We start from the raw sequence: 13,078 nt of genomic DNA on the forward strand, positions 1-13,078 counted from the left end.
TACACACCAGCAGGCTATGATGACTTAACGCAGGGAACGGCAGCTGGAGATTACAGCAAAGGAGGCTACAGTGGGTCATCTCAAGCACAAAAATCTGCTGGCACTGGACCTGGGAAAGGTAACACATGAGACTTGAGGTTGCTCTTGAGTGGGATTTGGTAGGGCAAACACAGTCAACCCAGCAGCCAGCTCAGGGTCACGATCCAAGCTGTTTCTCCATCTCCCATATACAAAATGCTTTTTTAATGGCCCAAGTGTTCCTTCTAAGCCTCTTGGCTGAACTTTGCATAAGGATTTGTGTGGCTGATGCGCAGCTTTGTCCACAATTATACATGGGAGAAATGGTGAGCTGTTTCCTCTGCCAAAGTTTTCTTTGCTGAAGAATATAGTGGTCCTGCAGCAGTGCTGTTTTTGAAGCCTAAGCAGTTGGATGCTGCTGCTGAAATGGTCCTCTGCCAAATGAAGACTAGATTTTTAGTTTCTTGGTAGGCACCTGAGATAGCCACGTGTTAGGGGCGAGCAGGGCAGTTCACACATCTCTGGGCTGTTGTTTCAGCTGCTGTCCGTACACCTTGTAACTCATCACATTGTTTCATGCCTGGAAATGTTTCCTTTGTGACTGTAAAGGCTGAAGAATTTATACAGCTTATATGAAAGCTTTATTCTGCACATGCTGGTTAGACCTGAGAAATGTATACTGATTAGTATAGCTTAGCACTAACTTGTTCATCCTTGGGCTTAAGCAAATACCAAGCATTTGCTGTGCATTTGAAACACCAACTGGACTGTCTTCAGCCAAGAGCTGATCAAGCTCTCTGTGGAGGAGCAATACAAAAAAGAGCAATGTCCTAGGAAGGGTACAACCTTAGAGCAGTGCACACCCTCTGAGTCTAGTCCTCTGATTCACTGGCCAGAGGAACCGCTGGTTTTATTCTGATCCAAGTGAAATGATTATAGCCAGTCTTTATAAGACTCTGAATAAGTGGCTGGTTTGAGAGTCACCTTGCTGGTGAGTGTTTCTGAGCCTGTTGTGGCACCAGCTGGTCCTGGTGGAAGCCAGCCTGAATCAGTCATATTAATTCTCTCAGGGCAGAGGAGCATTGCAGACCTCACCCTTCTGCAGGATGTAAAAGGACAAGGGCTCAAATGTGTAGCAGATGCTGAGTCTCATCACTCAGTGCACTACTAGAAAGTTCTTGAATGCTGCAGTAGAGCCAAATGCATCCCTAATCCTAGGGGAAAGCTGGCTTTTCATGAGCTTAAATAAGCGTTCGGTGCAGCTAGCTGCTGCCTGGTGAAGTGCATTTGAATCCAAGTGGTAACCCCTGGGTTGTGGATGTGGGTGATTTATGCTAGTAGGCTGGTTTCCTGCTTTGCAGCCGGAGTGAGGAACCGAGCCCTTCTGTTCCCATGTGGGATGCTGTGGGTCTGACAGCATGGAGAACCCTGCCAGGCTGGCTGGCAGCAACAGCAGCAGGGCATGTGGTGCAGCAGCTGTGGACAAAGGTGCATCCACTGAGGTCACTGGACGTGCTGGGAGCAAAGCACAGGGCTCATGCTGGGTGGTGGTTGACTTTCTCATTTTTGGTGGCTTTTTCTTTTTGTTTGTTTTCCAGGTGTTTCTGTGACCTCAAGTAACACAGGTGTGCCTGATATCAGTGGCTCAGTCTATAACAAGACTCAGGTGAGCAATGCTGAACCCTCCTCCCCCATGGCCTGAGACCAGGCTGATGGCTCTCCCTGCAGAGCACTGGTGGCTAGGGCCATTCCCAGGCCAGTTGGTCTCAGGGTCAGCATGCTGTGGCATTTCTTACGTTGGCTCTGTTTGTTTGCTGTTGGAGAGGAGTCTTGCTCTCTGTCCTACTGCTTCTGCCATGTCAGCTCCTGACAGCAGCTGCTGGCATAGGTGCAGTGCTCTACACTGCCACATGCTGCCCCACGTGTGCTGTGTCCTGAGTGCAAATGAAGTGTGATGGCACTAATGTTTTTAGTCAAAATAGCCCCCAAAGCAGGTGAGTTGAGAGGCTGGGTTGAGCTTTGGCCAGGGGGAGGAAAATCTTATTGCAAGTTCTTCTTGTGTTTTTGTTGGGCCTCCCTGGGTAGGTTGAGTAATTCCAGGCTGAGCCCCCGCAATGTGTGAAGGACTGACTTCAGGCAGCTGCTGCCATCCCATGTCTCACTGAGTAAAAAGAGGTCAGGGAAAAAAGGAGCACAGTAGCTGTGGAAATAAAAATAAAATAAAATGTTGGAGGCATTAGTGCAGAAGTATGGGTGAGAACAGGAGCTGAAACTCATCTGCTGAAGTGCTTGCAGGTATTTGATGTGACTTGGCTTGCTCATGGGGTTGGTGAAAGGTTCAGGTGATGTGTGTCTGGGCCACTCTTGTTCTTGTCTGGTCACTGTGGGGCTGCTCACAACAGTCTGACGCTGTCCCCTTCACTTCCTGTGCAGACGTTTGACAAGCAGGGATTCCATGCTGGCACACCGCCTCCTTTCAGCCTGCCCTCTGCTCTCGGATCGACTGGGCCCCTGAACCCTGGTGCTGCCCCGGGTTATGCTCCGGCCCCATTTCTCCATATCCTGCCTGCCCATCAGCAGCCTCATTCCCAGATGCTGCATCACCATCTTCAGCAAGATGGGCAGGTAAGTCGGCCCCTTTCACATCTACAGAGTGCCTGAGGGCAGATTGCTCCCACCCGCATCCCAGCAGGGTCTTGGGGGCTTTTGCTTTGCTCATTGGGAAAGGGCCTTGACAATGATTGCAGACTGACAGGCTTGATGCTGTTGACCAGCTGGGGAGGGAACCTCATGAAGTTCAGCAAGGGGAAGTGCAAAGTCCTGCCCCTGGGGAGGAACAACCCCATGCACTAGTATATGCTGGGGGCCAAAGCAGCTTTTCAGAAAAGGCCCTGGTAGACACTAAGTTGACCATGAGCCAACAATGTGCCCTTGCCACAAAGGCAGCCAACGGGATCCTGGGCTGCATTATGCAAAGTACCACCAGCAGGTCAAGGGAGATCCTTCCCCTCTGCTCAGCACTGGTAAGGCCACGCCTGGAGTCCTGTGTCCAATTCTGGGCTCCCCAGTACAAGAGAGACATGGATGTATTGGAGAGTCCAACGAAGGGCCACAAGGATGATGAAGGGACCAGGACATCTCTCCTATGAGGAAAGGCTGAGAGCTGGGACTGTTCAGCCTGGAGAAGAGAAGGCTCAGGGGGATCTTATCAATGTATATAAATACCTGAAGGGAGAGCGTAAAGGGGATGGAGCCAGGCTCTTTTCAGTGGTGCCCAGTGACAGGACCAGAGGCAATGGGCACAAACTGAAACAGGAGATTCCGTCTGAACATCAGGAAACACTTTTTTACTGGGATGGTGACCAAGCACTGGCACAGGTTGCCCAGGGAAAGTTGTAGAGTCTCCATCCTTGGAGCTGTCTGGACATGGTCCTGGGCAACCAGCTCTAGGTGACCCTACTTGAGCAGAGGGATTGGACAAGATACTTCAAGAGGTCCCTGCCAGCCTGTGATTCTGTGAAGAGGCCATCCTGATGTGGGGTGTGGAGAGATGGGCTGTGAGGTATGAAGCCAAGGCAGACGCTGCTGTCCCCTGGCTGCAGCAGGAGAGCAGGATGTGAGCACTTGTACTGTAACTCTGGGTGAAAAAATCAAGCATTCCCCTTGCAGGTTGCATGTCAGCTCCGATTTCTGATTTGGTTTCACCAGCCCATGCGTTTCCTTTCCTCACTATAAATGTTCCCTGATGTAGTGGGTTGACCCTGGCTGGATGCCAGGTGCCCACCAAAGCTGCTCTATCACTCCCCCTTCTCAGCTGGACAGGGGGAGAAAATATAACAAAAGGCTTGTGGGTCAAGATAAGGACAGTTTAATAAAGTGAAAGCCAAGGTCGCATGCGAAAGCAAAGAAAAACAAATTATATTATTCTCTACTTCCCATCAGCAGGCGATGTCTAGCCACTTCCTGGGAAGCAGGGCTTCAGTACATGTAGTGGTTGCTCCGGAAGACAAAAATGCCCCCCTTCCATCTCCCTTTACTTAGCTTTTATATCTGAGCTGACGTCATATGGTATGGAATATCTGTTTGGTTAGTTTAGGTCAGCTGTCCTGGTTATGTCCCCTCCCGAGATCTCGCCCTGCCCCAGCCTGCCGTTGAGGGGGGGGCAAAAATGTTGGGGAGACAGCCTTGATGCTGTGCCAGCACTGCTCAGCAGTAGCCAAAACACTGGTGTGTTATCAACACCTTTCTAGCTACTGATGCAGAGCACAGTGCTATGAGGGCTGCTATGGGGAGAATTAACTCCATCTCAGCCAGACCCAATACACCTGAAAAAACAGAGTGTTCTGCCTTAGAGTCCAGAAATAGGAAATTACTTCTCTCTCTGTGTGACATCCTTGGCTGGTGCACTGCCTCCATTCACCTTGAGAGAGCTCCTTTGCTGTCCCCAGTCCTGCTCCTCTCCTTCCTTGTGCTTGAACCTGTCTTGGGTGGGGGGCAGTGGGATGGTGCATCCCCATGCTTCTGCTTGGTGCCTCTGTGGCTGTTTGTCCTGGATTGCAAGATGCAGAGATGTTGCAGAGCAGAAACGGATCCATTCGGGGGGGGAGCATTGCTGCATTGGCAGGTGTCAGGGCTGTCCCTGGGGGTGGCAGCTCTTCTGCTGATGCATGGACAGGCTTGTCTTCCTGGGAGCACAGGTGCTAGGGCAGCTGATGCCCATGTCTCCTTCCTTTCCAATTTCTAGGGTGGATCCAGCCAACGCAACCAACCCAGCACCATGCAGCAAAAGTCTCAGGCTACCAAAACCACCTATGGCACTTCTCCATACTGGACAAACTAAATCTGAAACCGGGGAGGGGGGAGAGAATGAAAGGAGAGGAGGAGAAAAAAACAAAAGAAAAAGAGAAAAAAAGCTGAAGCCCATTCCTGAAATTATTAGGAGAAGTAACTGCTCAGCCAAACATCTGTGCCGGGAGACCTGCAGCCAGCCAGCCAGCCATCCTCTGTGTGACTCGCCCGCTTCCTCTTTGAGTTGCTGTTGTATGTAATATATTTATGTATGTATTTGTAAATGTAATAGAGCCTAAATGTGGTTTTCTGCATCTTGCAGCCTGTTTTATTTTCTTTGTAGAAAAACTAATTATTTCCCATCTGCACCAGGGCATCCTTCCTTGGTTTTTTTTAAGCTTTAACTCTGTCAAACTGTGCCATTTTTTTGGAGCTGCAGCCCACTTATTTAATGCAGTTCTAAATTCAGGCAAATAAGGAGGCATTGCCCCCCCCCCCCCAAAAAAAAAGAATCAAGATGTGTCCTGTTGGTTTGATTTCTGCCCCCAGCCCCCAATATAGCTGTTGCTTTAAGGGGGGGGGGGGGGAATGCTTTGTGGGCTTTCCCCTTTCTTTTGTCTCCTCTCTCCCTCCTGCTGTGGAAGATGAACTCTTGTGGGCAGTTTAGTCACTGTGGCCTTGAGCTGCAGCCTCACCTTTTTATTTTTTCAATTTTTGAATAATTTAAAAAAAAAAAAAAGGTTTTCTTCTTTGTTTGTTTTTGAGGGGGGGGTGTTTGTTTCTCTAGCAAGAGACTTCAGATGGCTCACTGGGTTCTGGAACCTCCTTTGCATCATTAGAGGCAAAAAACCTATCTATCTAGTGATTTCTTAAATAAAAGTATAAGCTGTGTCTTGTACCTCTTTTTGCCCTGAGCCACCCTGCCCAGGAAAGCCACAGCTACTAGATGGAAACTTCACCTGTCCATCCCTACTTTTTTTTTAAAACAAGACTCTGGAGGCAACTCCTGGTCCTTCTTGTCCTGCACCAGTGTGGTGAATGTTTTAGGAGTTTCATTTCTTTTTAGCCCTTCCTCCACCTAATAAAGATCTAAGCGTATCTCTGGTGTTTGTCTGCATTTTCAAAGGCTCCAGGAGCAGTTTTGCTTTTACAGCCTGTCCCTTTCCACCTGCTCCTGCTGGGATGGTAAGAGCAGCAGATGGGTCTGCAGGGGATACTGAATACCATGACAAAGGTGAGTGCACCTCTGTGCTGAGACCTCACAGGCAGCTGCAGGGATGAGATCCTGGACAGCACCCTGACTCCTGCCATAAGCATCATGTCTCTGCCTTTGGTGTGCTCTGAGTCCCTGTAGAGCAGCTGGGATAGGTAAGGAGGGAGCACAGCTGCAGCACTGCCCTTCCTTGCTTTGCCCATGAGGTCCATGGCCTCCACCAGGAGGAAGGTCAGTGGTGAGGGCTCCTGAGGGATGGCTCCTGCCCCAGGCTCATCCTCCTGAACATCCTGGTCCCTCACAGCAAAGGAGGTAGGTAAATATGAAGCTGTATGTGTCCACACAGCAGGTGAGGGGCTTTTTTTGCACTTCCCCCTTCTGTTTCAAGACCCACAAGAAAAAAATAAATCTGTTTGTTTCTACCATGAGAACCATTTTTTGTTCTTAGAGCCTGTGGGACCCAGTTGGCTTGGAAGTCAGTGTGTCACCCAGCCCTCCCCCTACCTGTGAGCAGCACAACATGAACTGCACTGGCATTCCTCTGCCACAGCTCAAGCTTTGATAATGGTCAAAGTTCAGCAGCTGCTGTAAGCCCTTTGACAGCTGCTGTCCCACTGCCCTGAATGTCAAGGAGGGCAAAAATGTTTCTGCAGGCTGGGGACTTACTGCCAGCTTGTACAAGGGCTGCACCAGCACCTGAGCCCACAGGGCTTACAGCAATAGCACCTCATTTACCCAGTCAGTCAGAGCTGCTGCCTCACAAGAGCTATTCTTTGAAAAACAAACTCTTCCAAAGCCATACTTACACACTTAGTTTCTTGGTTATAGCAATCCACTGCTGCCCCCCAGGTGTAGGTCAGTCCTTGCTTGTGTGTCAGGGTACAGAAGCAGTTGGAAGTGGCAAAAGGCAATAGATGAGAGTTGGTGCCAGTGCACAGCAGCCCCCTGAGCCTTAGGTTTGTTGCAAGGACTTCAGCCAGTGCTTCTTCACTGTCCCCAGCTACACACCTTCTATCCTCAGCCCTGGCTGTGGGCATGGAAGGGCAGTGCTTCCAGGCCTGGAGGTGATGGGCTGTGTTGCCATCTGGCACCCTCTTCTTCCCCAGCATGAAGCAGCAAAGGCAACTCTAGCACCTTCCCAACTGCTCTGTGGTCCTGCCTGCAGGCAGCACTGTGCAGTCAGCCACATGCATTCTCCCCTCCTCCCCAGGTAAGATGAAACAGGATGTTTTCCCATGTCCTTACACTGTTGGTTCCAGCAGGGCTCTTTTGCAGCAATTTCCTCTCTAATCCCCTGTTCCACAGTCTGATGTTAGAGCCAAGGCTGCTCAGCTGCACTCAGCCATCAAAAAAAAAGCCATGGGAAAAAAAAAAACAAAAACCTGCACAAGTGGCAGCCAGGTTTACCCAGTGCGCAGGTCAGGCTGGAGAGGTTGTCCTGCCTTTGGTACCACACCTTCTGCTGGATGAAGAAGGTAGTGGCAGCTCTGGGCAGCCCAGTGCTGTAGGAGCCAGGCAGGAGATACAAGCAAGCCTGATCTCAGAAGGCCCAGATGACACCATCTCTCAGTCCCATTCCCCAATATGGAGAGTCATCTGGGAATGCAGCTCTGAAATGCCATCACCATTCCTCCAGCACAGCTGTGAAGCCAAAGCACTCAGGCCACAACCACATTTGACTCAGCAGGTGCTGCACTTGGCATTGTTCACAGCACAGCAAATGCAACTCCTGTACGCTTGTCCTGCTAATTTTAGCTTGACTGCAGCAGCAAGATGTTGCAAAAACAAACTTCTCCACTATTGCAGGGAATGGGCTAGGCAGGGCAAGCACCCTGAACAGGTGATTGGCAGTGATTACCTCAATTCCTCTGCCAGTCTTCTGCATGACATCAAAGGCCCCTGCTCCAGCAAGCAAGCTTCCCCCACTGCCTGACCATTTCAGGAGTGCTGTGCTCCTGCCCTGCCAGGGAGCCAACCACCAGCAGCACCCCAGCCCCATGGCAGCAGCAGCTTTACCCCAAGTCCTGCATCCCTGCTGCAGTCATATGACACCATGAACCATCTTCCCACTTGTCACCCCTTTGCTGACTTAGAAAGACTAAATATAACAGCAAAGGCCATGACCTTGTGCCAAAGTACTTCTCTAAATCAGTTCAGGCAGACAGCTGTCAACCAGCAGCTTTATTGTCCAGTAACCTTACAGATATTTATGTATAGGCATTGATACTGGAGCAGCACTGAACTTGTGAATAGCTGTTATTCAAACCTTTAAGTAACCCATGCAAATAAACCAGCTCAATTAACAGGGAAGTAACAGTACAGGGATATTTTCATTTCACATTTTTATTAGTAGACAGATGTGCAGAAAAGACAAAATATAACTACTGAAGGGGAAGACAACACAAAAATGCATCAGTTTTAGTTAATTCTTTCTGGTAAATTATACTGAAGAAAAAAAAAGGAAGACATCTGGGATTTCAGCTAAGAAAACTACTAAGAAATCTAGTGTACCCTGCTGGCTTCAGAATGGTTGAAAACTGCATTTGAAGGGGCATGTCATTGCAAATGTAAATGCTACTATATTGGCCAAGACAGGAGAAAAAGGTTAAGAAAAAAAAACCAGAATACACAGATCAGGTAAACTTTTTTCCACAATTTCTTAAATAGTTTCAAAAAAAAAAAAAAACCACCACCAAAAAAAACCCAAAACCAAAAAAACCCCAAAAACTAAAACCTCCTCATATTTCAGTTTGTATCTCAAAAAAGGAAATCAGCAAGTCAACAAGCAGTGACACTGCACAGGACAGTGGGGAAGAAAAATTAGTCTGGCTAATGTAGGAACTCTCAAAATAGGTTGGTTTTTGTCTTTAAAAAAAAGAGAGTAACACAAGAGTCATGATAATGCATCTTGCAACACCAAGCTTGAAAATACAAGTCACTGGAGAATATGCAGCAAAGACAGTCAAAAGTACAAGGGAAATCCTGAAAGATGCAGTATCATTGCAAACCAAGTCATCAGCACAGCCAGCATTGCCATACTCTGCTCCTTCACTCCCCAACAGCCCCCCAAAAGCTGGAGGTTGGTGTCTCTGTCCCAGTGTGGCCCTGAGATCAGTCTTGCAGCCAGGAGTGCCAGGGGCCAAATTTGCCAACACTGGCACTGCCCTCACAGGGCTGGAGCAAAGCTGGGGAGTGCCCCACACCATCACGAGATGCAGGGGAGCCCCGCTGCCAGCTCCAAAAAGCACCAGGGGCTGAGTCAGTCCTTGCTGGAAGGACAAGCTGAAGCAGCCCATGTGGGACACTTCACGAAGGGGCCAGCTGCCTTCCCAGGTAACATGCAAGCAGGAGGGCAGACTGTCACAGGGAGCACAGAGGGACACAGTATCACCACTTGGGCTGCCTTTACTCTGCAGGGGGCAGAGGAGGGATGCACCACCAGCACACCCTGGGGCAGAGGAGCAGGGACTGTCCCTGCTGCAGCAAATCCCAGCCAAGCAATATTTTGAAAACACATCTGCCTTGATCATTTCAGAGCCCCACCAGCCTTCCTCCCCTCCCCACAGGCTGCCTTCCTCTCCTCTTCCTCCAGGCAGCACACTTTGAGCTTGCTCACTCTCATCCTGCTCCTCACCCTGGGACATAGCCCCCAAGCTGATCACAGAACAAAGTTTACTCCCAACAAAGCACCCATCAAGGGACCACAGCTGGTGATATACCATTGAAAACCCTGAGATATACAAAAGGGAGGCATAAACAAATGCCCGAGCCTGCAGCTCTTATCAGGGTAACTGCCTCTGTACCTGTGGGAATGGAGGGTCTCACCCAAGCAGGAGGTGCCAGGGCTAAGAGCAAGAGGACAGGGCTGGCTGCTGATCAAGGGATTATGCAAAAGGTGAATTCAGGCCACTGCACCACAGCCGAACAAGGAGAGCACACTGCAACAGGGTGAGGGTGCTGAGGGACTAAGGAAGAGGGTTCTGCAGACACAAGCATGCAGGATCCCCACTGCCCCACGAGGGAGGGCCCTAAGCTCTGCCAAGAGCTCCCAAAAACATGCAGGAGGCCTAGCTCAGTGCACTAGCTGAAGCATGCTGCTAAGTAGTCTGTCAAACCCTGCTGCTGACCACCTCTTCCAGCCTGAAAGCACTGTGTATCCCTCTGCTGTGGGGCTGCACATGCTCACCTATGCCCCAGCCAGCCAGGCAGGGGAAAGCCCAGCACACATCCATTCCCTCTGCCCCATGCCCCAGCAGCCACTGCAGGCACAGGTACAGCCTGGCCACCCCAGGCAGGCACCAAAGGGAGCTTTGACTGCTGCTGACCCCACACAGCCCCCAGGACTGCAGCAGAGCTGCATTTACCAACAAATGACCTACATAAGCAACAGAAAGAAGGCTCAGGCCAGCACTGGATTTGGGCTGCAGGAAGCAAGAGCTGCTAGCAAGCACTGGGGCAGGAGGCTATCTATCTGTCTCTCCCACTGCCAAAAAAAAGTTCAGGATGAACACTTGCTCGCTGGGCAGTGGGATGCATGTCTGTTCTCCTCCCTCTGGAGAGGGGCAGCTGGCAGCAGATCTCAGCAGCATGGCTAAACTGAACTTTTTCAACCCCAACCTAGTCTGAAAAAAAAAAAAAATAGCAACCCAGGGCTCAGTTGTACAGATGTGAAGTGTTAAGTGTTTATTTTAGGGTTCATATCACAAGCCTTTTTCAGAGACAAAGCTAATTGTGCCCTCCGGGGCTCCAGGGGCCAGCTATTTCCTAACTTGAGCAGGCTGAAAAGGAATACTGTACCTTTCAGTAACATCCCATCAAGCTCAACACACAGTAGCTTTACACCCTCCACCCCACACCTTATAAAGGAAAAGCCACCACCACAAGGCTAAACGAACGTACACACGCTATTATTGTAAATGGAGCAGCTAAACCTTGGCAATTTGCTTTGTGTGGATTTTTTTTTTTCTTCCCAGTAAATGCAGCACTTGAGCTCCCGAAAACCCAGCTTCCAATGGGTTTGTTCCAGCTTTAAATACATTAAACATCTCAATGAAAGACTGTATTTAATTCAAGAATCTAAACACGAGCAAACCTGTTTCGCTGTGAGCATTTTGTAGAGAAGTGAAAAAGGGAGTTTCTTTTTTAAAAAGAAATAATAGTGATGAAAGGGTTAAGAATGCAAGAATTCAGACATTCTGTGGAGGGTCTCTAAGAGGTCCATAAAAAAGGAGCAAACAGATCCATACAACAGGAGACAAAGTTTTTTTTATATCCCCCCCCCCCCCACACACACACACTTTTTTGCCAAACTGCTGCTAGGTTACCGCTGCTCCCTTCTGGCCTGAGTCGGCAGGGCAGTACAGTGGCATAGAGAGGGAGCAGGTCACGACTCCTCATTGCCAGAATCATCATCATCATAACAGTCGGCATCCTCCTCCTCTTCGTCTTCATCATCAATGTCGTCATCATACAAGTCGTCATAAAGCAAATCTGAACTGTTGTCATTGGAAGGCACTTTAGTTTTGATGCAGTACTCTGCCAGCGTAGTGGGGACCTTCACGCCATCCTTCTCTGCCTCAGTTTTGGTAGCCAAAACCTGTTTCCTGCAGGGAGGACGACACAGCAATGTGAGCAGGGCCATGTGTTGGCAGCAGCATGGCTCAACTCCCCACCTCCCAGCCAGCTCCACTCCTCCTGGCAGCTCAGAGTCAGGAGAGCTGATGTTTGGCTGAAGCACCACAAGCAGCACTAGAAACAGATTTAGTTCCTGCAGCCCCAGGCTTGGGAGCACTCCAAGGGCATTTGCAGCACACACGCTCTCAGCGACATATGAAATCAGTTATTCTACAGGACTCCACATTAGAGACCTGCCAGAGCTCAGATCAAATTTAATTACATTTGTTACAGAAGGGATGTTCAGTGATTTCCTAAGATGACTTATTATGACTTATTGAGGTAGGTTCAGAGATGCCATCCACGGTCACCCTCCACCACTGATGACTCTACCCCAGCATGCTCAAAACTGCAATTCCCACAAGCATTTGGCAGCTCTCAGCTCCCACTGGAGGGTAAGAACAGTCTGAGCATGTGGCTGCACCCCAAGATGCAGCCATAACTCTGGCACTGCCTGGGGATGGCAGAAGACAAGTGTTTCCCATCACCCCAGGACAGGCTCTGGCTGCTGCCTCCTGGCAGCACTCAGGCTACGAACTGTTGCTGGCCTGTGTTGCCTCCCAGCAGGGAGAGGAACAGATGGCAGCCTGTCCCTTCACCCACACCCACCTGCTTGTCAGTCTGCCATACTCTCATTTATGGAGTACATCCAGCTCCACTGAAGCCAATGGAGCTGGAAGGGATTAAGATAACCTCCCAGCAAGGCTCTTTGCACAACTCAGGCCAGTGACTGACTGCCCTGCGTAGCTCCAACCAGGGGTATATCCTTCACATCCAGCTAGCGGAATCAATGCAGATGTGGTCTTGCCCCAGGCAAGCATGACAGTGGTCCCACTGCAGTATGGGCTGCCCATCTGCCACTCTACAGCAACCCCAGCTCAAGTTTACATCATCTCCCTACAGCACTTGATGAACCATGAACTTCTCAGCAAAGGACAGTCAAGACTGAACAGTGCTTCCAGCTAATCAAACCCAGCTTTGCAAGCACTTGCCAAACCCCACTGATATTCCTTTGAATTGGAGGGGCAAAATTATGATTCATGAGCGCATTAAGCACAGAATTAGTAGGATGCAGTCAGTTTGAATCACATCCCAAGCAACACAGGCAGTGCTCAAAGGCAAGCAGGGACTTTGACTAGTATTTACTAGCAGCCAATAGGTTTTTCAGAGCATCATGCCAGATTAGTCTAAAAAAGAACAATTTAAAGACAGATCAGCCCAGTCCTGCTCCAGAAGTTTGCACCACTTCTGTGTGCTGAAAATCCTAGAGGAACCAGAAGCGTGGACTTGGAATAAGACAGTAAAATTCATTTCCAAAGGAGCAACCACAGGAAGAAGCTGGTTTCAGCAAATTCTGCAAGCAGCCTGTTTCATAGGATTCAAAGC

General features: G+C 49.5%; 2 protein-coding genes across 9 annotated transcripts in view; one reads left to right on the top strand and one right to left on the bottom strand.

Annotated features, from left to right (window-relative positions):
• Positions 1-5,904, top strand: part of LOC128136139 (ubiquitin-associated protein 2-like) — a 139,436-nt gene extending 133,532 nt beyond the window's left edge. For 4 of the 8 annotated variants that reach the window (XM_052775311.1, XM_052775308.1, XM_052775309.1 and 1 more), the window contains 4 exons: positions 14-118; positions 1,617-1,684; positions 2,452-2,643; positions 4,763-5,904. In XM_052775311.1, coding sequence (XP_052631271.1) covers positions 14-118; positions 1,617-1,684; positions 2,452-2,643; positions 4,763-4,858 — 461 coding nt within the window. In that variant the 3' untranslated portion in view covers positions 4,859-5,904. Of the gene's footprint in view, positions 1-10; positions 119-1,616; positions 1,685-2,451; positions 2,644-4,762 lie in introns of all 8 variants that reach the window. The other 4 variants (XM_052775307.1, XM_052775312.1, XM_052775315.1 and 1 more) reach the window with 2 other exon arrangements.
• Positions 5,905-8,346: 2,442 nt separating this feature from the next.
• Positions 8,347-13,078, bottom strand: part of UBE2R2 (ubiquitin conjugating enzyme E2 R2) — a 102,512-nt gene continuing 97,780 nt past the window's right edge. The window contains exon 5 of the mRNA XM_052775320.1: positions 8,347-11,622. Within this exon, the coding sequence (XP_052631280.1) occupies positions 11,403-11,622 (220 nt within the window). The 3' untranslated portion in view covers positions 8,347-11,402. The remainder of the gene's footprint in view (positions 11,623-13,078) is intronic.

Source organism: Harpia harpyja, chromosome W (assembly GCF_026419915.1).
Source record: "Harpia harpyja isolate bHarHar1 chromosome W, bHarHar1 primary haplotype, whole genome shotgun sequence".
NCBI lineage: Eukaryota > Metazoa > Chordata > Aves > Accipitriformes > Accipitridae > Harpia > Harpia harpyja.